The sequence below is a fragment of the Phoca vitulina genome, unplaced genomic scaffold, assembly GCF_004348235.1.
Source record: "Phoca vitulina isolate PV1807 unplaced genomic scaffold, GSC_HSeal_1.0 scaffold1, whole genome shotgun sequence".
Taxonomy (NCBI): domain Eukaryota; kingdom Metazoa; phylum Chordata; class Mammalia; order Carnivora; family Phocidae; genus Phoca; species Phoca vitulina.
The window spans coordinates 107,248,666-107,275,124 of record NW_022589704.1 but is presented as its reverse complement, the minus strand read 5'-3'; the positions used below and the strand labels follow the sequence as shown (position 1 = coordinate 107,275,124).

Sequence of the window (26,459 nt, the reverse complement as noted above, 5' to 3'; positions counted from 1 at the left end):
AAGGTCAAGCAAGTTGCCCAAGGTCCCAGGACCAGGAAAGGGGGACCTGGGGCCCAAATCCAGAGGGATGGCACTCTGCAGTCTGTGCTCTAGCCACTGTTATTATGGGAAGGATCAGCTCACTCATAGTTATTTAACAGGTATAATTTTTCTAATATCGTGCATTAAAAAAAAAAATCAATGCTTCAGCCAGTGCCTAGGCAGCTGGGACAGCCTATTATTTCTAGAGGAACATTCCACTCTTACATTTGTTTCATGAAGCTGGTGCCTGCACAGGGAAAAAAAGAAATCTGGCCACTGGTCCCTCCTTCCCTCAGGGGCCCAGGAGTCTGCACTGTCTATGCTGAGGACAGGCCAATGGGGTTGGAAGTGGATGGTCCCAGCCCCACGCATGTAGACTGTAGTGGAGAATACAAAGTCGTACCAGTGAAACGCAAGGCCTGGGTGGTGGTTATCTTTCCCCAGACAATTAGAGTAATGCTGTTTGACTCTGAATGCTTGGTTACATTTCAAATTTATTTCCAATCATTTAGAGCTGGATCAATGGGAGACAAAAGTGCCTTTTAGCTCTGGCACCTGCTGTTCCCCCCAAATGTCAAGGACTGACATTTGATGCCATTATCCCCAGTCAGCTTACAGATGACTCACTTCCTTGCTTCCCCAGCCCTCAGGCCCACCCACCCAGCAAGGACTTTCACACCATGCTGATGACAAACTGCACTGTCCAGGAGAACCCAGACTTTCTTCCTCTGGCAGAGCAAAGGCAGGCCTCCTGGGTGGCCACTGCATCCCCTGGTGCCTGGAACAGGCCTCTCATGGCTTAGTTCCTCCTTCTTCCCTCTCTCTCCCCAGGCTGGCACCTAGTGTTCCCAGGCCAGGTGCGTATCTTGGGATGAGGTGGGTGCTCTCATGGTCTGCCTGGTGGTGCAGATAGCAGGTTGGGGTTGTGGGATATATCTTCTCTTATGGAGTTGAAGGAGGCATTGGGGGAGGTGAGGCCTGGTGCCCCTCAGATAAAGTACTCCTTTCTGCTGTTGTCACCTGTGTCCTGGAGGGAGGGGTCATCCTGCAGGGCTGCGTCTGCGCTTTCAGCAAACTCTGTACCCTTGGCCTCATTGGTGTGGTATGTGCCCTTGTGCCGGTACATGTAGCGTAGCATGACGATGAGGAGGCAGATCAGGACGATGGCTATAGCGGCGATCACGCCTGCAGGAGGAAAGCAATGCATGGCTCAGTCTGGGGCAGGCATCTGAGCCTGAGGGAGGGTGTCAGGACGCACAGGGCTTGTGTCAGGACAGACACTCTGCTATAACAAACACCAACCCCAGACAGGCTGGCTCATTCCTGCTTAGTGCGTGCTCACCCTTATCTGTACCCTTCTGAGTTACCTCTCTCTCCCCTCCTGTTCCCTATCCCTCCACTCAGAGTGGTGCAGACTGAGGCTGGAATAGGATCCCAGAACTGACCCTCACTCAGGGGTGCTCAATCTACTGAGGAAGACAGACCTCTGTGCATGACTTGCAGAATGAACTACATGGGTTTACCTAAAACTGAGGGGTTCATGGGCCTCAGGACTTTCAGTTTTAAAACCAGAACAATCCCAACTGAGAAGTTTCCTGGAGCACAAGACTTGGTGGTAAAACCAGGAAAGTGCCCAGAAGGCTGGGCCCTGGTGGCTGCCCCCTGTGTACTACTGGGGGAACAAGACAGGGCCATGGGAAGCCCTTGAGACAGGTTGGGTGGAGTGTGGTTCACTGCTCATCACCCGACCTTAGCTCCAGCATGCTCTCCAGAGGTGAGGGCTGCATGAGTCTGGCAGGGGAGCAGGGATCAGCCAAGCAAATGACTGAAGAGGAAGAGGATTCTGGAGGATGCCATGCAAAGGCATGGGGTGTGGTCAGAAGTCAGTCCTTCATTTCTGTCTGGACTCATGAGTAGTTGGGAGAAGAGGCTTGAAGTCTGAGCAATAGAACCCAGGTCTCTCAGACCCTGGGAGTGATGGCAGGTTTCTCTCCCCTGGGCATTTCCTCTGACCCTCCTGGCTTGGAGGCCCAGGACAGCTCACCTGCAATGATGGCGATGTTCGCCCCCAACGAGGGGAAAAATGGGCCAGGGTCCAGTTCTGTGAACAGAAAAGAAGAGCCTTAGTGGGGAGAGAAAGTCTTCCCATACTTAGCAGCACCCTGGCCGTGCCTGTACCCCCAGCTCACAGGTGCACAGCTCTTGAATGGGCCGAGTGGACAGGAGGCAGGGTGTGCCTGGACAGGCATCTGGCTCTGCCTGGCCACTGGCAGGTCTGCGGAGAACGTGTGAACCAGAGTTGAGGCAGCCCCAGTTCTGACATCTCTGCAACTATGTGAGTGGGATGAGGGATGGGCTCCTGCACTGGGCAGACACTGGGTAGACAGGCTCGGTGGTGGCCATGAAAGTGGGCAGTGATATGCCTGGTGCCAGCACCACTTGCCTTTGGACCTCAGCTTTTCTCACCATAATGGTAAAAACAGACCATCTGTGAAGTGTCCCCACATGTGGAGGGTCTGTACATGCCAGGTGTTGGTTTAGTTGCCTTTGACCCATCACATCATGTGGTCTTTGATACCCCGTTCCATGAGGTGTGTGGTATCACTAGCTCATTTCACAGGTGCGACACTGAGTGTCAGAGAGTGACATGCCCAGGGTCACACAGCTCGCTCAATGGTGGGCCCGGACTTAGCTCAGACTCTCACCTCTGGGGTGCACTTTCTCTTTTCTCTCTTGAAGATGCCCCTCCCAGAGGGCTCCTGTCTGGAGGCTCCTCCCCGAGTCCTTTTGGGGTCTCTGATCGGCTCTTCTGTGGAAGGGCCGCCCTCGGGCGCTACGGATTTACTGAGTGCATTTCTCCGAAGTGCTATGGTCTGGCCACAGGGCTAGCATCGCAAGGACAGCAGGAACCTGCACATCACCTCCAGCGGCTGCACAGAGTGCCTCCTCTCTCCTCTGGGAGACGAGTGAGAGGAAGGATTTATTAGACCACAGAAATATCAGTGTTAACATGGAAATCCCATGTTCCCATTACAACAGCTACGCACATTAAAACAGAGAAGGCTACTTCATTATAGGCCTTTCTGCTCAGATAATCACTTTAATTATGGTGAGATGAGGTCATTCTCCCCAGCGACAGCTTCCAGATGCCTTTTTCTGATAAGAAACCAGTGGTGGTGCCAGGAAGGACAGTGTGGGGAGCCTAGCAAAGGCTCCAGGCTGGAGGCAGAGGAGGAGAAGAACCAGCCTGGAGCCTGGAGGTGGGGAAGAGGTTAAAAGAAGTCCTCAGGCCTGCAAAGAGACTGAGCGGGCACACAGCAGGAGTCAGGGCAGGGGCGGGACGGAAGGCAGTAGGAGCAGTGGGGTCAGCTTCTAAGTGCTTCACCGCAGTGAGGACGGAGGCTGGCGGGGCAGGAAGTTCAAGTGGCATTGGACTCCAGGGTGGACAAGAGCTACCTAGAATTTAGCACCTGCTCCACAGTAGGTACTCGATAAACATTTACTGAACAATACTGCATAAATAAATGCATGTATGTGTGTATACACACCTACATGAGTGGATTTAGACACTGGCATTGTAGACCTTCCTCAATCACGAAGCACCGAATGCTTCAGTAAGAATGAAGAGTGGCCCCTTCCTTAAGTCCATGTGGATGGTCACAGAAGTTCAAATATCCCGGATTGCCACTTGGAATATTCCAGGTGAAGACCAGCATTTCTTATGCCAGTTAGTCCAACCCAGTCAGGGTTAGAAGGGACTGCTGTTACCTTTTCTTTTAAAAACGATTCACAATTGTGTACCATGTGCCTGGTACTGTCCTCAGCATTTACCAGGTTTTAACTCATGTAGCCCCCAGGGCGGTCCCATTCGGAAGCAGTGATTATTATTCCCATCGTACAGATTTGGAAGCTGAGTCCCAGAAAAGTGTTACTGTTTTCCCTGGATCATATAGCTAAAAGAGAGTCAGGAGTCCACCAGCTCAGGCCGAGGCCACCCAGAGTCAGTGTGCTTAACTCTTCGGTCACCGCCCAGTGGGGAGTCCGTGTTGGCTGCTTAAGAACTAGATGAGGTATTTGGCTTGAACCCCTTGGGGTGAATTTCTTAGCTTGTGTTTGGGACCCTGTACCCAAACCTATATACTGGAACACTGGAAGCCCTCCTGGCAGGCCAGCGGACTACAGAGCAGGAGGGACCTCTGGCCTCTGAGGGGTCACCAGTTGAGCCCCTAGCAACGCTCCCTCTGAACTCACGCACACTCAGGAGAATGGTGGGCAGGGATGCTTGATCTCCATGCCCCACCCCTCCTGGTGTGTCGAGCTGAATTGGCACACTGTGAGTGCCCCCAGGGTGGTGACACTTCAGCATGATGGGAACGGCCACAGAGGTCAGAATTGGCACAGAGGAGGAAGCTCAGGCCTGTCTGGGAAGATGGGGATGGCATAAGAAGTGGTTCTCAAAGTATGGTCCTGGGACCAGCAGCCTTTCCTAGGAGTCTGCTAGAAAGGCAAATTCCTGGGCCCCATCTCAGACCTGCTGAATCAGAAACATGGGCTGGGGGCCCGCAATCTGTGGTAACAGGCCTCTAGGTGGTTCTGATGATTGTTCTGTGTTGAGAACTGCTGGTGTATGAGAAAGTTCCCAGAGGGAAGTCATTAGGATTGGCCCTTGAAGGATGAATGAGAGTTTGCTGCACAGACAGGAGCGTAAGCATTCCAAGCAGAGAGCTCAGCACCCACAACAATGCTCACCTCTCCCTAGCTCTTACTTTTCTCGCTGAATATCTGCTCACCATTCATGGCACTGAGGCTCCTGAAGCCTGTGTTTTGACCTCTCACCTCTGGAGATGGTGGGGTGAGGACCTCATCGGTTATACTCCCTTGTCCTGCTTCCCTTTAGCCAGCAGCAATGATAGGGGATATTTGGAAAGGCTAGCTGGAGTGAGCCCCATGCCTCCCAGGAAGTTGACGGGTTAGTGTGCAAGCAGATTGGGACCCTGGAATGAAAAACCACCCCTACCTAGCTGGGGTTGAAGAGTGAGTATGATTGGAGTTAGCATCATTCTGAGCTCAAGAACTGGGGTAGAGGGATTGATGGGCAGCCTTAGGGGGTGCATTTATGGCAGAGCAAGGTATTATTTATGGCTAGGTGTGGGTCTGAGATCAGAAATAAGCCACTGTGTAGCCCTCAGGTTGGACAGGCATGGGAGGCCTCAACCCTTTTGTAGAGATCCAAGGTACCCTGTGATTTTCCTTCTTGGCTCTCCTCAAGATTGCAACACCCCCACCACAGAGAAAGCTCTACAAGCTCCAGAACCATGTTATCCCTGGTCACAGCTCTATGCCCAACATTCGACTATGCGCCTGGCACCCAAGGACCGTTGTTGAATGGTATTTGAAAGCCTGGTCCCTTTGGGGAAACTGAGAATCAAACTGTACTTTGCACTGTCCACCTCGTGAAGACAGCTTTTGGTTCAAGTCTTGGCATGAAATTGCATAGCAGTTATTCAGCAAAATATTTAATATTGACTGGCTTTACTTTCTTTGTATGTAAAACAAGTTTAACAGTATCCTCCCTGTGGTAGGGATTAGAAATGACATACCCACACATGATAAATATTTTATATACGTTATGTAGACAGTACCTACATGGCACATAGCTCGGAATAGGTGTTTACTGAGTTGTCACCACCATTTTTTTTTTTTTTTTAAGAAAGGCAGACTGCCACATATGGCACCTCATTTGGATGTAGCTGGAGTCTTGGAAGCTTGACCACCCCACGTTCTCCTAAAAATGGTCCTAAGTACTAGCAGGGGAATGCAGCTACTTGTATACCCTTGACCAAAGAATGGTCCTCCTCTATCAGGGAAGGCCGTTCTCTTCTACCGAGGGTGCGGCTTTGGGAGGGACACACATGGAGGCATGAGGGAAGAAGGGGACACCCGCCTCGATAGCCAGATCTGCCGAATCAACCCTGGCGATCAGTGGGGTGACAGATGTCACAGCCAGATCGCCCTCACATCCTGTTACCACTAGTTTGATCTCATTCTTTTTTTTTTTTTTTTAAAGATTTTATTTATTTATTTGACAGAGAGAGAGAAAGCAAGAGAGGGAACACAGGCAGGGGGAGTGGGAAAGGGAGAAGCAGGCTTCCCGCCGAGCAGGGAGCCCAATGTGGGGCTCGATCCCAGGACCCCGAGATCATGACCTGAGCCGAAGGCAGTCACTTAACCAACTGAGCCACCCAGGAGCCCCGATCTCATTCTTATTATTACTCTGGTTTGCACATAATTCAGTGCCAGCCACCTAAACGACCTGCTAACAGATGTTGTGAGTCCAGGCAGAGGATGGATGCTGGTCATGGATTCCCAGCACAGTCTTGGCTGACAGTAAATCAACATCTGGGTGCTGAGTGTCTCTGAGTTCCCAGCATTACCGTAGGGAAAGAGGAAGTTCCAGGAAACAGAGAATGAGTCTCTAACCTCAGGGGGCTTATGGTTTCCCTGGGAGATGTGACTGTGACATGCAACTTATTTAGGGCAGTGTTTGTCAAACAGTAAATCCCAACCCACTGGTGGGTCCTAACTAGAGGGGAGGGAGAGGGAAAGAAGAAGAGGGAGAGAGAGAGGGAGTGGGAGAGGGAGAGAGAGAGGGAGTGGGAGAGATAGAGACAGAGGTGTTCAGAAACCATCAGGCCCTAACAAAGGCAGCCAGGGTAAATAATATTTGGTGGGGCTTTGATTTCATTTGTGCACACACACCAAAAGCATTTACCATACTGTTTGGAGGCCATGGCTTAAACCACAACACTATAAGAGGGAATAAAACAAATCCCTAGTCCTGCAGTGTTGAGTTCAAGGGAGCCCAACTACGAGCAGGCAGATGGCGAAGAAAGCACGGCTTCACTCTGACAAAAGCTGGTATGGGTCATGGCGGTAAGGTGGCCATGTTGTGTGACAGCTCTGAGCTTCGGAACCCTCACCACAAGGCTAGGGCCTGGGCCATGGGCCAGGTGCAGGGATAACAGATGCTTCCTGTGAGCTGAGCTGATGACTCTCCAGAGGGAGAGGAAAGGGAAGGGCTGTTACTGCCCCAAACTCCTGTTCAGGGAAGCTCCCTTCCCACAGGGGAAGGGGTGGGATGGTGGGTGGGAGGAATGCTCCCTGATTCTGGAGATGAGGCCACATACCCTGGGGGTTCAGCCTTGTGAGCCTCTGGAGGAGAAGAAGCACTCTGCAGGTTCTCTGTGCATTTACTAGGCACAGGCACTGGGCAAAGTTTCTGTGGAAGCTCCCTCATTAATCCTGCAGCAAGCCTGCAAAAGGGAAGTTTCTTCCTTCCTTTAAGTTACAGATAATGCAATGCATGCCCAAAGAGGTCAAATAACGTGTCAAAATCTCACCGCCAAAAAAGGGCAGAACTTGTGTTCAAACCAAGGATAACTTAGCACCAGAGTGTGTGCCTTCCAAAGTGCTGGGAATGGCTTTTCTCCTGTGCAGTCTGCAACCTGGCTGTGGCCACACACCTGCTGATTCTACATACAGTCCACAGCGTGGCCGGCCGTCTGTCCTCCAGTCACAGGCAGCAGGGCACACAAGTGCTGCCCCTCGTTGAAGGAGACATTCCCAGTTCCAGCTGGCAGCTTGGGCACAGCCAACAGGACCCAGGACTTTAGCAGCAGCTGGACCCTGGGGGTTCTCAGGTTTTGACAGAGAGCAGTGGTCAGACGCTGGCCCCAGAGACACAGGTCGACCCTCTGTGGCCACCAAGAACCTCCCTTCTTCTGTGTTTTCTGACGAAGCTGTCCAGGAGTTCTCTTCTTCCCTGCAAGGTTTTGTTGTCTTTACACCTCTTGCCCACCTCTACTGGTTTTTCCTTGTGCCTCGGGAGTTATGGAGGAAGAGCCTGTTCCCTGCTTCCCATGTCCACTTGGGCCAGCAAAGGGGCAAGAATTCTGGCCAGGGCAGAGGCCTCTGGGGGATTGAGTTCCTTTGAGTCAAGCAGGAGAATGCCTTTGAGTCAGGAGGCCTAAGTGTTGTGGGAAGAGGAGGATTATTTCAGCTTTAAAACCATGAAGGAGAATAGGGGTCTGTCATGGAGTCCTTGGAGAGTTCCCGCCATGACAACCATGTCGATGACAGCAATGCAGAGGTGTCCACACCATTGCCTGGCAATTTGCCAAGCTCTGGCCACTCACCCAGAGCATTCTATTTCAAAGAAACTACAGATCTGGTTAGAAAAGTCACTCTCCCACGGCCATGACTTTGGGTGAGTCTGATTTGGGTTCAGGAGGAGGACAGCTATTGGGGGAGGGACAGGAAACTTCGTGGCCGTAGAAAGTGCTCCTCAGCTCCCACTGGAGTTTCTTCTTCCTGTGCTAGATTCTTGCCTCCAAGTTCTTATGCAGGTCAAGCAGAAAGCAGTTGACAACTGAAGTTTATTAACTGACTTTTCTTTTTTTGGTAGGAAGAAGGTCAACCACGTTTCCGTTTCTTTGATGGTTTGTTGTTATCACACCCTGAAAGGATATAGCATTTAAGCTACAGCTAGGGAAGAATTGGTCTCAGGATAGTAGTGCTACACAATAATAAATGGATAGCTTATTATTCACTGTCTATCCATCTCTCTTGCAAGCCAGCGATATTGGCTGAGCAGGTAGCATTACCCAGCCCCAGGGATGTGGAGAGGATGGGGTGTGCCCCTAGGGAGCTTATGACTTGGTGGAGGAGATTTAACATATTTATGGGAAAAGAGACTGCCAACACTGTCTTTGTGGTAAAGTGTCAAAATGAGCAATAAAGATATGCCCAGGGGTGTTGCAGAGGGGACTCACCGATCAGACTCAGCCCCAGGACTCCTAGGTTCTCTGACAGTGCGGATGCTCATGATTTTGTTTGTTCTTTCTGTCCTCAGCAACATTTCTCTAGCACCTACTATTTTGCAGCGATGTGCTCTCTGCTTAAGCCAGGGCCCTTACCTTTAAGGAGCTTACTGTGTAACAGAGACAAATGCATGTGGGTAAGTTTCGAAAGCGTAGTTCTCTGATGTTCTTAGAAAGGGGTTCCTGCAGGAAGAGGGGGCCCCCAAGACTGACCTACTGAGATGGTGGGGTGGGGAATGCCAGCATGGAGAACTGGGTGCAGTGGTGAGAGGACATGGGGGGCAAGTCCATAGCAGAGTGGTCATGACTTCTGGGTGGGGCAGGAGGACCTCTTCATGAGCCTAACTGCTGTGGTGCCTGGTCATCGTTTGTCAGATACAAGGCCCTGTGAGATAGGACTACACCTGTACTGGAGGGCAGAACTTCTCAGGCAAGTTAGCTCACCTCTTGGAGCTTCCTTTTACTTCCTTTTACTCTGAAGTAGAGAGCAAAACCTCTTCCTGAGGGGTTAGCGGGGGCTGATAGCTAGGGCATGGGTTCTCAATCTGTGTTCATCAGGATTTCCCGGGGGATTTGTGACACCACAGATCACCGCACCCACCTCAGATTCTGACTCAGCACACCAAGAGTGGGCCTGAGAATCTGCATTGCTAATTATGTTCCCAGGTGCTGCTGATGCTGCTGGTCCAGGAGCCTGTCTTTGAGAACCACTGAGCTCATGACAGTGAGTGGCTTATAGATCACATGCTCAGTTCCAAAGCTATCACATACCTCCTCTTTGCAAGGAGGTGATATAAAGCTTCAGTAAATGGAAGTTGTGGGGGGATGGTCCTTTCTTAGCAATGAAAATAAGAAGTCACACTCCCAGCTGCCCCGGCCACAACTCTGAGCTTAGCGTCCTTTCTTCCAGGAGCCAGCTGATGTAGTTTCAGACCTGGCATAGTGGTTACTGTGAGAATTTGTCACCTGTGCTGGCTCCCTTGGCTGCCCCCACGACTGGAGCTGGGTGAGAGGACAGAGGGCCCTGTGCCAGCATCTGGTAGGTGCACTTGGCCTCTGATCAACGCCTGATCAGGAGACTGTAGTCTCCTTTGCCTTGTTCTTTGGAAACTTTGAAAGTCTCAGCTGCCCCTTGGATGTCCATTTTCATGCTGAGTGCCTGCAGTGAGACCTCTGGAAGGACAAACAACCTCTGTTGATTTATTTCAGTATCCCTGGGCTCTGATGATGCAGCAGGGAAGTGGTTCTCCAAAGAAAGGTGTCTGGGGAAACAAAGTGGCAAAGGGAATGGATGCTTAGGGATATTTTGAGAAGCCAAGAGGGGACAGTGTATCCCAATCAGCGTTTGCTTGGCTTCCTAGCTCTGAGCTCCAGCAGAAGTGATTGGAGCACAGAAGGCCTTGGATACACTTATTCCAGCCTCAGCTCCGTCCAGACTGGGGGACAGTGAGGGCGCAGGAAGCCTCCTCCTGCCAGGCTCGCGGCTGGGTGCCTCCTTACCGGCTTACCTGTGAGGTGTGCATATTGGCTGTGTCAGCCAGCTCAGGAGTGAACAGGTGAAGGAGTGAGGTCCAGGGCAAGGGGCAGTCCCGCAGCATGTCTGAGCTCCTGCCTAGACCACACCTGGACCATCCTGGGGAGTGCTGTGGACTTTCTAACCTCAGCTTCCTCACATGTGAAATGTGATGGCACAGCTATGCAGGCTCCTTGTGAGTTGGTGTGTGATGAGCCCCTGGGGCAGTGGCCAGCACAGGTTGGCTGTTGGATTATCACCATTGTCACCATTATCACCATTGCCAACAACTTCAAAATAGCCTCCAAGTGAGATTTTAAAAAATGGCCACCTTTAATTCTCTCGTACACTGTTTGGCAAATGTGTCACCCTGAGAATTAAAAATTCCATTTCTAGTAATTGATCCTAGTGAAATAATCTGAAAAAGAAACAAAAATTCATGCTCAGGAAAGTATACTGCAATTTGGTTTAAAATGGAAAATAAAAGAAAGAGAACAATCTAAATGTTCCACATTAGGGAATTGGTTATGTAAATTCTGATATCCTTATATGATAGAATATTATGCAGTTATTGAAGTGATGCATGGAAATCCTTAGTGACAGGAGGAAATGCTTACAGTATGATTTAAGGGGAAAAAAACAGGATCCTGTAAATATAAATTACATTAAATATTTAAAAAAAACTATGAAAAAGGAATCAAAGGAAATAGCATGTTGGGGTAGTGGCTTTTGGCTGGTGGGTGGGGATTTGGGGTGGTATTATTTTCTCCTAACATACAGTTTTCTGCACTTTCCAAATCATCTATGATAAACATGTTACTTTTAAGGTCAAGAAATGGGAGTGAATCTTCAGAACTGGCTATCATCACAGAATCTTCAGAGCCTCAGACTATAAGGTCCACAAAGTTCCCTCCTAACTCCCCCCACCTGCCTGCCCCGCCCCACACCCCATGGGGTGTCTGCATGCCTCTGCAGTGTTCCCCACAAAAGCCACCATGAGTCGTCACTGGACAGTGGGACTATGGCTGTACTTTCTCAAAGATCTGAGTCCTGTGTTCACACACCCTTTGCCCGACTTGGTAGACATTTTCCCTTCCAATAAAGAGGTGCACACTGGGGAAAACTGCAAGTGCATTCAATGACCCCAGCTCATCTTGCCTTTTCCCTGGGCTGCAGATGTGGATGGGGGAGTTCCAGATGTGGCTTGAGCCCCAAAGTCCTCACAGACACCCTTGTTTCTGCAGGTGGAAACAAAGGCAAGCTCCAGCCCTCTCAGGGAATGAGTCAGAGCCTGGATATGAGAAATCCTGCAGCTGCTAGACCACAGGTTTTGCTTGTGTCTGAAGGAGTGAGATCCAGAGCAAGGGGCAGTCCCGCAGTGTGCCCGAGCTCCTGCCTAGACCAATCTGGACTGTCCTGGGGAGTTCTGTGGCCTTTCTAACCTCAGCTTCCTCACATGTGAAATGTGATGGCACAGCTACATAGATCCTGCAAAGCTTCTTCATAGAAGCTGCATAGCTTCTCTCAAGTCATTGTGGGTGTTCTACTCAGCTGGCCTTGCAAGGCTCCCTGGATTTGAGTACTTTCCTAAAGACACTGGAAGGGTCCCTCTCACTTCCTAGACTGGTTGAGAGTCCTCTGGGCAGGATTCTTTGAAGGGACGCCTCGGTTGCCCCTCTAATTTCAGTCTCAGGGGAAGGGACCTTATAATGGAAATGCATAGACTCAGTTTCCCCTCTTGGCCTCCTCTTTCCTCCATCTCTTCTTTTTTTCCTTATCCCTGTGGCCATCTTCCGTCACTTCATGTTCATCCATATCTCTTGCTTCTCTTTTTCAAGTACAGCGAATCTTCCATCAATGATTTAACCCCTACATTTTTAGAGTCTGTATCTATTCTTGTATTTATAAAGAAGTAGTGGGGTTTAGCGTCTGGAAGCAATGACTTCTAGTTTGCCTTCCAGAGAGGTACACTTAGCTGTGTGGGTGTCAGAAAGCTCAATCGGGGAAGATCCTTGTAGTCCCTGAAAGCCAACCATTGTAACCTCAGGAGAGTTGGGATTGCACCTCAAGGTCACAGAATGTCTCGTCTTTCAAAATGTCTGTGGGGAGGGTGTTGGGGGAGTTAATATCATCTATTGTGGACATTGTAGTGAGCATGTACTTATCAGTTGATGGGTTCCCAGCAGCTTTGGGTTGGAAATGACCTTGAATGCTCATCCTGGTCACCACCTTCTGGTTCTTCCTTTGCTCGACAGCCTCCCTGACCACAGCGCCTACACTGCATCCACAGCTTCCCAGGGTTACCAACCCAGCCCGGGATTCCTCCCTTTCCATGCGAGCTGGTGGTGCCCTGGCCCCAGGACACAGCCTTCCATCTGGCCTTGTCTTGTTACCTGATCTGTCCAGGAGGGCTCTGTGAGCTGGCGTGGGGCTGCCACCATGACTTCACATTATTTTGCAGGGGAAATGAGATACATATGGACTATGGCAATGCTTTGTTAGCAAGTTTACACATTCTCTCACCCAGTTAAGCACATGGATATTCAAAGCAACTACTTAGTCACAATGTAATTTTCATTCTGGTCTCCTATAGGTAATGTCTGCTGTGGGGAGGCCCTGAGTTGAGGTGTAGGAGAGGCAGGCGGGGGAAACGATGGGGCCCTACAATGGGAACACAGTTTCTGTCCTCCCTCTGCGCTGCCAGAACATGCTCTGTGTAGCTGCTCTTCGCCAGGGACTGCCTCGTGGGCCGATTCTATAACTTTTCAGTCCCTTCTGGGGGAGTCCAGTCTACAACAAAAGCTTTGGTCTCATACCCATTTTAAAGCTCCTAAGTGAAATAAGTTAGTCCTAGAAGCATAGATGCTGCATAATTCCACTTATATGAGTGATCTAAAATAGTCAAATTCACAGAATCCAAGCGTGGAATGGCGGTTGCTGGGGGCTGGGGGTAAATGGGGACTTGATAATCAATGAACATAGTTTCAGAAAAGGAAGGTGGAAAGCTCCAGAGCTGTGTCATACGGCATTGTGCCCACAGTCAACTGTATGGTACCCTGGAACATTTGTTAAGCGGGTAGATCCCATGGTAAGTGTTCATACCACAATGAGATAAAATGGTTTTTAAAAAGCTCCCACTTGTGCTCAGCCTGCCCAGCAGGGGAAAGGGGGCCTGGCCTGTTCTCCTTAATTCCTCTCTTCCCATCAGTTCTGAGTTCAGCCCCTCCAGAGCTGAGGTGGGAAGAAGATGCCAGGCCAGAGGGAACCATCTTTCTACCTAATGGGCAACACCTGTTGTTTGGTCTTGGTGGGGGAGCCCTGGACTGGGCAGGCTCTTTCCGAGGGCAAAGTGATGGCCTCTGGGAAGGTTGAGGCAGGTGTGTCCACGCTGCCCTGCCCCTGATCCCGGTGGGCCTTGAGCTGACTGACCCCTCAGCAGGCCCCTGTCCAGACTGGACGGAGCTCTTGTGAGTGGGCTGCTTTGAAGACGGTCACACCCAGCTCCCCTGGGCCTGGTCCTGCAGAGCAGGGGAGGTTTAGGATGTGCTGCTGTCCCTGCTGCACAGACGGACGCAGAGCCAGCTCCTCTGTGGCACCAGCCCTGTGTGCTCTGGGGGCTCTCTCGGGTCCTCCTCACTTGGCCAGAGGTAGAGAGATGCTGAAAGCCGCTTAGAGAGACAAGGATGATGCAGTGCTGTATTCTCCCACAACTGCCCTCAGGGATGCTCTGGGTGGCTATCTAGCCTCTCTGAGACCACAGCTGGGTGACCGTGCTTGTCCGAGTATGGACTCCACTTAGGATGTGTCTGGTGTCTGTTTAGAATGTAAGCGTGCTTGCTGTTCCCTTTCCTCAGCTTTGAGTCTTCATGGAAATTCCTGTATTATACCACACACACACACACGAGTGCACAGGCATACACACGCACACACACACACCCAGCCTCCCAGGACCTGCAGCCCTGTAGGGCTCCTCCTCGGCCTGATGCAGTGGCGTCTCTAAGTCACGGACCCTACCACTGACGGGTGGCTTGTGAGCTTCCCAGCTATGTGACTGTTCTAGCCCAAGGTCAAGCACATGGATGGCGAGCAAGACCACGACGGGGAAGATAATTCTGTAAGGAGCAGCTGTGCTTCTCAATGAGGTGTGAGGCTCAGAATGACAGTGCTCACCCAGGAAGTAGGCCAGTGATACTCTCTCCAATCCTGATTTCAGGCATGGGGACCTAGGGAAGACCTGACCTCTTCAGCTTAGGAAAGAACAGAGGCTGAGAGAATGAACCTTGCTCATTCTGAATCTGAAAGAGGAGTGTTCCAGCTGGACATTGGCCAGTGTGAAGGCCGGGGCAGGCAGGCTTGGGGAGCTCTGGGCTGAGCCAGAGACCGGGGGGCTAGAAGGTGCGGCACTCGACCATAGAAAGAAGTATGGCCTCCGTCTGAGAGGGTGGGAAGAAGCCAGGGGGGTCTCCCACGGGACTGTTCGGGTTGTTTTATCTGAGCAGCGCCGCCATGGCTGCCGTGCTGAGGACAGACGTGGGGGTGAGGCTGGGAGCCACTACAGCCGTGGCCCAGGCAGGTGCTTAGGCCTGCACAGTGGTGGTATTGCTAAGGAAGAACGGAGGTATTTTAGACATGTCTGGAATTGGGGTCCATGGGAGTTGCTGTTGGATTAGATGTAGGGTGAGCCAATTAAAAAAAAAATAAGAAAAAAGAAAACAGAGAGGAGGAAGAGTCAAGGTTTTGGCCCGAGCGGGAAGGCTGGGTCTTTGTTCACTAGGGTGGGGGGATCAGTGTGATTGGCGGGGGGAATGCTATGCACAGAGAGCCTTCAAGTCACAGTACAGGTGCAGGGTAGGCCACCATACACAGGGCCTGGGGCTTGGGGGACAAGTAAGGGCTGGAGACCCAGCTGGGGCCTCCAGGGTCTCAATGGCATTGACAGCCAAGGGCAGGGGTGGTCTTCCATAGAGCATCCTGGAAGGGAGAAGGCAGAGGACCAGGAGGAAAGCAGGGAGCACTGTGTCAGGAAGATCTCAGCTTTCCCTTTGCTGCTGTCCATGGGCTGCGTGTGTGCTAGACCCATCTCTTACTAACCTCTGCTGAGATCCTCTCCTCTCCCCTGCATCACTGAATTGGCTCCCTCCACCAGATCACCTCTGGCAACATGACCATCCCCAAGTTTAAGAAAAGGAAAACCTCCCCTGATATCCTGTCTCCCTCTTGCTCCTGGCCCCTTTCTCGTGCCCTTCACAGCAAAGCTCCGCTAAAACATTTCTATAAGTGCTTTTGGTGCTTGAAGTGCTTCTTTTTCTTTTTTTCCAGTGAGATAAACTGAAACGGAGCCTTCTACAGAATGTGGGAGGCTTGGAGAGAGTGGAGGCAGGGAAAAGTGGTGGTTTGCTGGACAGCGCACTCAGGCTGTGGTCATGGCGCTGAGGTGGGTCTGGTCAGTGTGAGCATGTGTGAGTGTGAGTGTGCAAGTGTGTGTTTGTGTGTGAGTGAGTGGGGTGTGCTTGCAGCCATGGCCATGTTTGGGTGCAGGCGTGCAGCACAGAGGAGTTGGATGTATCTAGACTGAGCCAACAGGAGAGAATGAGAAAAGACAAAGAGAGCATTCAACCCAAACCAGCTTGGGTGATACCAGCAGACAAATAGCTCAGAGGTCTTGTCCTCCTGGAGTTCACGTTCTAGGGAGGAAATACAGATGATGCAAAGGAGAAATAAATAAGCTCTGTAGTGTGCTAGATGGTGCTAAGAGAAAAAATGAAGCAGAAAAGAGGATGGGGCCCAGGGTGGGGGCTGCAAGTTTAAACAGTGCAGCCTGGAGGGCATCAGGAAGAAGGTGGCATGTGGCTGGGGCCTGAACCAGGCAATGGGGGGAGGATGAGGGTATCTGGGGAACAGTGTTGCACACAGAGGGAGCAGCAAGTGCAAAGGCACCAAGGTGGGAGCAGCTCTGCATATTTCAGGACCAGTCAGAAGGCCGGTGTGGCCGTAATGAAATGAATTGTAGAAGACAGGGTGGGAGCATGAACTGGGGTTAGACCACGTAGGGCTTTGAGAACCCTGTATGGGCATCAGCTCTTACCCTGAGGTAGATGGGAGCCATGGGAGGATTCTGAGCAAAGGAGTGGCAGGAACTGAGATGTTGACAGGATTACACTATGCAGGGGAAGGGGATCATGGTGGGGATGGTGGCTTGGACTCTAGCGGGAGAGGTGAGAAGTGGTGGGCTTGAACATACTTTCTAGTGATTACTGGTAGGAGTTGAGGACATACAACAAAGGACCACAGTGATGGGCTGCAGAATTGGAGCTGCAGAAGGGAGGAGGTGAAAAAGGAAGGGAGGTGGCCAGGCTGCAGAGGCAAGGGCGCCCCCGGGCTGAGGAATTGCCTGAGTGGACATGGGCACGAGCTAGGAGTGCTGGGGGCCCTTGGAAGGCAGGTTGACTGAAATGGAGACTGGGGTCACTCGTAGTGTCCCCTGCCAGTGAGTGACCATAGGAGCTGGTGGCTGATGTGAACTGCAGTTGAGGCAAGTCCCCTGTGTGTGCACAGCATTAAGAATGACGGTGGCCGTGTGTGAGAGAGGCAGCATGGCAATGGCCTCAGCCCAGAGAACAGCATGTGGGCTTTTAGCAGGAAGGGGCTCTGAGGGTGAAACGGGGAGCGGTGCCTCGCAGGTAGCTTCTGTCTCCACACTCTGCCCTGGGGCACAAGAACGTGGGGGGGAAAATCAGCATCCTCAGGGAGCCGGGCTGATCCTCCCCCATGGGAGAAGAGGCTGAGGGAGGGGGCTTGGTGAGGTGCTCAGGGCCTTAGGGACAGAGATGCCAGGCAGCGCTGAGGGCCTGGTCAGCGGGGGAAGCACTGAGCCACAGGGGAGAGGGCTGGGGCACGTGTGTCCTCGGTGTCTGTGTGGGGAGGCCCGGGGCACTCTCAAAGTTGTGTGTGTGTGTCTCTCTCTTCCGCCCAGCCGCTCTTCTCTCCCCAGCCATTCAGTCCCCAGAGGGACCTTCTGATGATTCGAAGGCTAAAGTCAGTGGCATCTAGCCCACGAGGGGCCCGAGAAGCTGAGACGTCTGTCCTTCCTCTGACCGATGTTGGGTGCGGGCCTCCGTGTCTGGCCAGATGCTTGTTGGTTCTCCTGCGGATCTAGTCCAAGTTCCACTGCCTGACATTTCAGGACTTCTGGATGCCCACAGCCCTTATTTCAGGTACAAATCCTCTCAATTTGCCTTTTATCCTTGCTTTTCATGTTTCGGCCTCCTGGCTGGAAGGAAGCTCCTGGGAGGCCTGAGCATGCACCATGCCATCTCAGCTCTGGGCCTTTGCAAACTCCTGTTCTGCCAACAAGTTTAGATCATGTCACCTCCTCTGGGAGGCCTTCCCTGACTTCTGCAAAGGGCCTATGTGCTCCTTCCTCTATTCCTGCAGAAGGCAGCCAGTTTTCTCATAAATATTTTAGGCTTTACATAGACCACATGTGGTCTCTGTTCATATTCTTCTTTGTTTTATTTGTTGGTTTATTTGTTTTTTTTTTTAACAATATTTTAAAAATGTAAAAACCATGATTCTATCAAAACAGGCCAGAGGCTGGGTTTAGCCTGAAGGCTGCAGTTTGCTGAACAACCTGTTCAAATCACCATTAACATGCTTTGCAGTTGTATGTCTCCGCACTGATTTTTAACTACTAGAGGGCAAGGACTGTATTTTATATACCTCAACATCTGACACAATGCGACGTGAACAAATAAGTGATGTTGCATAAAATATCCTCTGATATGTCCCAGCTGACTCTTTTATCATTTCTCTGCACACCTGCCTCTCACATGTTAAATAAATAACCTCCTTAAGAGTCTCCAAGTCAGCCATTAAACAGTCCTTCCACAAATGCACCCTAAGCTTTCAATGATATTAATGGATGTCATTTATTAAGCTCCTGGTATGCAGCAGGCAAGTGTGGAGTCCTGGGGACACAGAAGTGAAGCCAACCGACTCTGGGGGTGTGTGTGTGTGTGTGTGCATGTGCTCACACAAGTAACTCAAGTACAGATCACTCGGTCTCTGCGCAGCCCAGGGTCACACTGACGTGCCCTCTATGGTCCCTGCTCTCCAGCTGGATCACATGCACTAATCCTTACCACTTCTCTGGAGGACTTAATTCACTTAAAAAATCATATAATTGCATTTTCAGCATAATTAGGTACCTAATTACATGACTAAATGTCCTCGATCAGGCTGCATGTGTAAATAATGATGATTTAGTTAGCCATGCTTTGTTATCGGCTTTCCAGAAGGCTCATCAGTTGGCGAACAGGATGTGGAAAAGTGTTTTTCTCCTTCCTTCACTGGGTTTGAGAGACAGGAGCGGCAGAGCCCTTTCCTGTTGGGAGAGGAGCAGGGTGGGGAGAACAGGAGGTGGAGGGGACTCCTATTGCCTGGGGATCTTTGTTCAAAGCCTCAGGTAGTGCCTGTCACATAAGGGCATGAGTGCCCACATTCTAAAGACAGACAAGACCACTTTCCCCCAAGATGTGCTAAGGGAGGCCAAAGTGGCCCTGAGATAGCTGGACCTCCAGATTATAGACCAGAAGGGTAGGACTGCGGTGGGGATTCTGGAAGGAAGGAAAGCCACAGGAGTAGGAGGCATGCATGGCTCCTCTTCTATTCCCTGGAATATTTCTCCTCCTCCCAAGCCAGTGAGGGCACCCACACCAAGGGATAAGGCTTTCTCCCCTCCCTGGGCTGAGGTGTGCTGAGGCTCACTGTTCTTACACATGCAGTGGATCATGAAAGAACCTACCTCAGAGGGCAGTTGTGAGGATGACATGAGATGATGCATATAGATGGTGCAGTATGATTTTATATGCAATACCTGTTAGCTAGCATTGTGAATGATACTTCTGGGGTTTGTTTTTTAAGCTGGACTAATGTTTGAAAGGCAGGGTATATTTTGACCTCTATATTGGGAGTGTATTGCTTGGGGCAGTGATGAAGAGAAGGGCAAATGCACATCAACACACTGCTCTACAGAAATCATCTTAAAGTGATTGAAGGGGGCATCGTGATGCACAGCACAGGGAGTGTGGATTGTGGTGCCAGAGAGGTATGGCTATAGGTCCTGGCTCCTGAGTCCCACCTGCATGTGACCTTCTCTAATGCTCAGCTAACTCACCAATACAGAAGGATGCACCTGCATGGCTCCAAGAGAGGCAATGCCCAACACGTGCAAGCTCTTCTTATCATTCCCACTTATTTGAGCATAGCTCCTGCACATTTGTGTGTACATACATATGGCTCCTAGATGCAGGGCCCCTATGGGGGAAGCAGAGGGGGACAGTGCTTGTGACTTGAGGGGTAGGGAATGCTTGTTTATCTCCTGGGATAGTTGGGCTTCCAGATGCTTCCCACTCTGCTATTAGCCTTCCTTTGTCCTCTGGGTATCAGGGCAGAAAAGGGGCTTTAGGAAGTCACCAATTCACCTCATTTTGCATCCAGCACCAGAGCCAGGAAGCTGGCTGCCTCCAGTCAAGCCCCTGTGCTGTCTTTGTGCTTGGGGAGGAAAAGCTATTTCTCTTCACTGCACCCACCCCACCACCCCTCCACCGCATCCTCCCACTGTATTTTTGGCTGATGAAGACGCTCTATAATACATCTCAATCCATCACCCTGGCACACTCCTGTTCTGTCTTCCCAGCCCCCCGTTCAGATCTTGTGATTTATATTTCCCTGACATTAATCTTTTAAAAGCAAAGAAGCTATAAACACATACATAACTCTTCCTCCTGTCAGTTGAAATCCCATGACACAAATCAACTGCCATCTAAATTAAATGTTTCTTTCACAGAAAGTGATAAATGCCCTGGAGACCAATCAAGAAAGCCAACAAACTTAGACTTTGTTTCACTTTGGAATTTTGCAGGTAGTGTGGTTAAAGTCCAATAACTGGTTACATTTCATGACCAACAGGAGTGGTGAATTGGATGTTTTAATACAGCTGATATGGACAGGAGACTTTATGCATCTTTCCTCATCAGGGATCTTAGCATATCAAATGCAGGGTTGAAATCTAACACATAATCTTAGGGGAAAAGGGTAAGTGCAGACACAATTTACTATTCTGTCAGACTGATCTATTACTTTCTTAAGCAAACCATGTAACAGAGTGAAAACAGAGTTACCAAAAGACACATCAGCCTGTTATAGAGTTGGATCTGTTTGACTAGTTAGGATTAGGACTCCCAGATATGCCAGATGGTCTAAGAGCAGATTTCAAATAATTTTATTCTGTTTAGCAGGGATGGTTTCATATTTTTAAAAATGCAATTTTTAATTCTATATCTTTCAAATATCTATTTTGGGGGGAAATATAGAAGCTATGTTTTTAGGAGAAGGAAGGAGATATATGAATGGCTAAATCCAGTACATATCTTGGGTTTACTTTCCTCTCTTCCTTTTCCATGTCTTATTGCTTCTTCCACCAACACTACCACATTCAATATCATTAATAAACTTCATTATTCACCTCATTATGGGAAGAAGAGAGTCCTTTTTTTTTTTTTTTTTTTTTTTTGAGAGAGAGAGCAGAGAGCATGAGAAGTGGTGGAGGGGCAGAGGGAGAGAGAGAGAGAGAGACAATGATGGAGCCTGGAGCCTGATGCTGGGCTCGATCTCAGGACCCTGAGATCATAACCTGAGCTGCAATCAAGAGTTGGATGCTTAACCGCCTGAACCACTCAGGTGTCCCAGGAAGTAGAGAATCTTAAAGGTCAGGTTAAAGAAACTACATCTTGTATTGTAGGACATGAACAGGTGAGAGATTATGGAAAAGGAGATTCTCTAGAAATTCTGAAGTAGTACAGGGATGGAGAGGAGAGCCTTTTCTCTTCCAAGTTCAGAAGAGCACTTGGAAGCCACTGAGAAAGGATCAGCATGACACAATGAGAGACTAACAAGACTGAGAGTAGTGGACATGAGCAGAGAGATATAGGTGTGAGGTGGGGGGTCCAGCAGGTCACACTTGACAAGGCTAGGAGTCTTGAGGGTTAGAGAGTTTGAAATTCTGACAGGAGTGTGATTAGAAGTTAAGTGAAGGAGATGGTGTGATAGAAGAGGTAGGAGGGCTATGAACAATTATTTATTATTTTGTATTAAAATATATACAGTTAATGAATAACTTCCATAATTATACCATAATTATATTGTAATTATGTAAAATAAATTATTACAAAATAAATACATCACTTAAAGTATTAAATACTAGGATGTGTTTCAGATTTTCAAATTTATGTAAAAAATAGGTTTTTAACAATTGTGGGAGGCATCCATGTATGGATGGGATGAATGAGTAAGAAGGGGATCTTTTTTTTTTTTTATTTGACAGAGAGAGAGAGAGGGAACACAAGCAGGGGGAGTGGGAGAGGGAGAAGTAGGCTTCCTGCCGAGCAGGGAGCCTGATGCGGGGCTCGATCTCAGGACCCTGGGATCATGACCTGAGCCAAAGGCAGATGCTTAACGACTGAGCCACCCAGGAGCCCCGAGTAAGAAGGGGATCTTGACAGTGCTTGAAATAAGGATGCTTTTTAAGACTAGGAGTGCTCCATTTATCCAGAGGGCTTTGCACCCAGGCACCTTGCCTGGGAGTTGAGGCACTGAGTATGTGGGTTCCTGCCTCAAAGCAGGAGCCTCTTGTTTGTGGTTCTCAACTCTGGCTGCACATCAGAATCACATGGGACCCTTTAAAAAACACCCATGCCCAGGTCCCATCCTCCTAGGGTTGCCAGATAAAATGCAGACCACCAGTTAAATTTGAATTTTAGATAAACAACAACAAATTTCTTGGTATAAGTATGTCCTAAATATTGCAAGACAGCTCCATAGACTGTTCGGTTCTTTGTCAGCTCACCAGATAGACTGGGAGTTTTCTAAGGGGGATACACCTGGGGGAGAACCCTAGGATCTCCTGGGCACCAGCCCAGAGCCACAGGCACAAGCTAGCCTGAATTCTCACATTATCTCACATGTTCACAACCTTCCTGCTTGTCCTACGTGAGCCCATTGTACGTCCCAAGGATTCTAATTCTATTTCACACCTCTAGGCTTTGGCTCATGCTGTTCCCTCTGCCTGAAATGTCCACTCCACTTGGCCTACCTGGGGAACGAATGTCTACACATCAAGGAGGATGTCTGTCCTGACCTCCCAGTGGAAGTGACCTCCTGTTACTATGGACAGACTCACCAAGTATGTCAAAACAACTCTGGGGGTGCAGGGAGGGCCATGGCATCTTCATCTCAGTATCCTGGCATTTTACAAGGTGGCTTGCACATAGTAAGTCAGTGGTTATCAAAAGCTTACTGAGAGAAAGGTCTTCTCAGTGGCCCAGTTGAAATGCAGCAGGAAAAATCATCCAGAAGAGAGCTTATGAAAGCAAAGAGTTTGCGGTGATTGCTAAAACAACTGCTGAGCACCTACTAGGTGCTAGGTGGTAAAACCATCTTTTGCATTTATCTCTCCACACTGCACAGAACTTTTACATACACTAATCCTTTGGCTAATCATTAGAAAATGATTACCAGTGATGATTTGGTTGGTTTCAGGGAAGAGATCAGAGGAGGCCCCCTTTGTTTCCCCCCAACCCTGGCTACCCTCCTGCCCTTACCCTTGATCTGTCCTTTCCCTAGCTCTTCAGGCTTTGTCAGCCTTCGTGTCTGAGAGTTGCTCATTTCTCGATATTCTAGCGATAATCGCAGGCCTTGAGCTCAGTCTTCAGGTCAGGGCACACCATCAGCACAGTCCCAATTTGGGTATTTGTCAGGAGCTGCAACTTTTCCAGCAGGTCTGCTTTGATGGAGCCACCCTGGCAGGTCACTTGAAGGCTCAGGCCTCACTCCTCAGCATTCATCCTCCCGGCCCACTCTGGGTGGCCACCCCCTCCATGGAAGCCTCTGGTCACTAGGCCAGTTTGCTAGGAGGCCCTGCCTGACCCTCCTGCATAGAGGCTGCCATGTCTGCCTTGTCTTGGAGGGCCCTTCAGACTCCGTTTGCATCCATGTGCATCAGAGCCTAGGGCAGGGGGCAGCTAGAAGTCAGTGGGGCCCATGCCGCTGTTATTTATGGTCTCTTCCATGCCAGGAATTCACTTGCATCATCTCCCGCTCATAATTTTTCTCTCGTTCAAAACCCACTGTCATGGGATAGACAAATCATGAGTACCTCTCATTAGCCGAAGTCCCCCAAACAACCTTGCCAACAGGCATTGCCATCCCTGCTTTATATATATGAAAAGACTGAGTCTCAGAGACACCATCAGTTGCCAAGGACAGAGCCAGGATTCAAACCCAGACCTGAGCACAAGGGTCTACTTCTGCCCACCCCTGCCAGCCCTTGGCCTTGTCTCCCAGTGTAGAGCTGAGTCTGGTGATGGGACCCTGGGGGCCGGTGGCAGCCATATGCCCTCCATCTGATGAGCCTGTGTGCTCCTGGCAGGGCACTGCACACAGCGGCTCTGTGAGGTGGGGATGACCAGCCCATCTTATAGATGGAACAACGAAGTCCAGAGAGACAACTTTCTCAAAATCAGTCTGCTAACCCAGTCTGTCCTACCCTAAAGATGGGAAGTTTAACAGCTTAAAGGAAAAGTAGTTAACTTTTTTTTTTTTTTTTTTTTAGTAGTTAACTTTTGAAAGTAAAATTGGCTGTCCCCCAAAAGGTGTGTGTGTGTGTGTGTGTGTGTGTGTGTGAGTGAGGTGGCGGGCAGGGGGAGAGGGGAAAGGGATGAGTCTTTGATCTAATTCAGACTAGAGCTCCCAGGAGGGAGGAAGGCAGCCTGAGCTTCAGGGGCCAGCAAACCTGACTTCAAACCTGACCATACCACAGGAAATGAAATTTATTAACACCTTCCCTCTCTTAGCCTCAGTGTCTGAGTGAAAAAATGGGAAGAGTTGCATGCTTCCCAGAGAACTCTGAGTGGGCTCAAACCATAGATGTAGTCCTGATATGTCCATGGGAGGCTTCAGCACTCACTGCCATGTCCACTTCCCCCAAAACTCTCTAGCATCCCCTTCTCCATCAACCCTCCTTGCCAAACCTTTACCTCAATTGCTCCTCATGGGGTCCTGCTGCCTGTGGCCACCAGAAGTCTATTTGGTGCTTAGGAATGGAAAGACACTTCCTGGGTCTCACTGCCCCTGTTTCTGAGGGGATGGGCCCTGGGGACAGGTCTGAGAAAGCAGCTGGTGAGCGGCTGGGCCCAGACCCACTTTATCAGCCCCAGACCCACCAGGCGGGGCACCGGATCTCCCTGCAGCTGCCTGATAAGAGGCTCAGCTCTGCTTTCTTACCGCCTAGAGCCTTATCAGAGGCAGGCCTGGGTGAAGGTTCCATTGCCCTAAGTGTGAATGAAAGGGAGGGAAAAAGGCCCCCGGAAGAAATATGATGTCCTTGCACTCAGACACAGTCAAGCTGGCTGCCTGCCTGAGTCCGAGCCCTACTGGTACAGATGGAGAGGGGCTCGGGCCAAGGCACCACAGGCTTCCCTATGCAAGAGTGAGTGGGGACACTGGGTCTGAAGCTTACAGAGACCTGAGCTCAGTGAGGGTGGGTACTGCCTTTCAGATCTCCGGACTTGGGTGTCTGTGTGTGTGTGTGCACACGTGTGTTGGGGGGAGCAGGCAATGCTTAAGCTTGAAGCATTTGTTTCCTTAGAACTGTGGCACATAAAGCGCTTGGTGTCCTAGAGAGGAGCACACTGCCTGCCTGCCCATGAGCCTGGAGAGTTGCAAAGGTTATGGGATCAAGTTACACCTGAATCCTAGTGCTGGCTTGACCATGTGCTATCAGTGTGCCCTTGAGACAGACTTTACATCTTTTCCAGGAACATTCAGGTTACTGCGTTGTGTGAGGACCCCAGGCTCCTCTTCTAAGCAGGTGTGTAACAGCACTGTCCTTCCTGATGCGCACATGAACAGCTCGCCCTGGCACCCTGGTACAGAGAGCATTGGATAAATGCTAATGCCCTCTCCACCCCTCCACCCTCCGCTGTACCAGGCTGGGCGAGGACAGAGTGAGATCGGAAGTGTGAGCGGCATTGCTATGTGCCGGTGATTCCAAGCACCAACAGTTGCCCAGGGGGCCTGATTTCCAACAGGGTCCTCAGGTGGAGATGAAAAGTCGGTCACTTCCGTAGAAGCCGGATTCTCGTGCTGGGATCATATTATCTGAGGGGAGGAGGCACACAGGACAAACTCCTGTGTCTATATTTAAGCGGCTTTGGTCACTTAACTGAACTGCTGTCTGGACTGCTTATCAGACTAAACAGAAAAGTGTGCAGATATAAAGCAGGTGCAAATAACCTCTCAACATCTTTCCCATTCTTATGAACCTGACTGCTAGTGCGACTTGCCTGGGCAGGGGAAGTTGTATTAATTTCTATCTTGCACATGGGTGGTGGGGGTGGTGGGGGGAGAGCCTGAGGTGGTGGAATCTTGGGCTCTAATCTGAGCTGTCTGAGCCTGAGCTGGTCTCTTCAGTTCTCTGATTTCCAGGAGAAGGAGTTTGCATTCCTGGGCTGTACTTTCTTTCTGCCAGGGAAGACTGGGTGAGGCTGAACATAGTATGGGGACCTTCTTCTCCAGCAAGGTGGCAGCTTGGACCCCAGAAGCAGCAGGATGGACCACCCTTGTCCACACCCTTTAACAGTTCTCTCTTCACCCTCTTCTAGGCCAGACCATCCACCTCAGGAGAGAAGGTTGCTGCTCTGTGCTCTATGCTGGGTTGGTACCCCCAGGGTTTCCATGGACCCAGAGCTGCCTGTGAGGGGCTGATCCACATCCTTTTGCTCCAAGCTGCTCCATCAGGGGCCTGAGTGCCCTGTGAACTGCAGGTGCATGGGGCCCTGGGCCCTACACTCATACTCAGTCCCTGCGCCCTACACTCATACTCAGTCCCTGCAGAAAACCTTCAGACCCAGAAGGTGCAACCAGCAATTTCAGAGAGGCTTCTGGAAGCTGGCCTCTGTGTGTGCACACATCTGTGCGCTCAACTAAGG

At 50.3% G+C, this 26,459-nt stretch overlaps 1 protein-coding gene across 1 annotated transcript in view; it reads right to left on the bottom strand.

The window, feature by feature from the left end:
* Positions 1-501: 501 nt before the first annotated feature.
* GYPC (glycophorin C (Gerbich blood group)) overlaps positions 502-26,459 on the bottom strand; it is a 42,686-nt gene continuing 16,728 nt past the window's right edge. Inside the window, exons 2-3 of the mRNA XM_032412474.1 lie at positions 2,066-2,122; positions 502-1,206 (exon numbers count right to left, since the gene is read on the bottom strand). Coding sequence (XP_032268365.1) covers positions 1,010-1,206; positions 2,066-2,122 — 254 coding nt within the window. The 3' untranslated portion in view covers positions 502-1,009. The remainder of the gene's footprint in view (positions 1,207-2,065; positions 2,123-26,459) is intronic.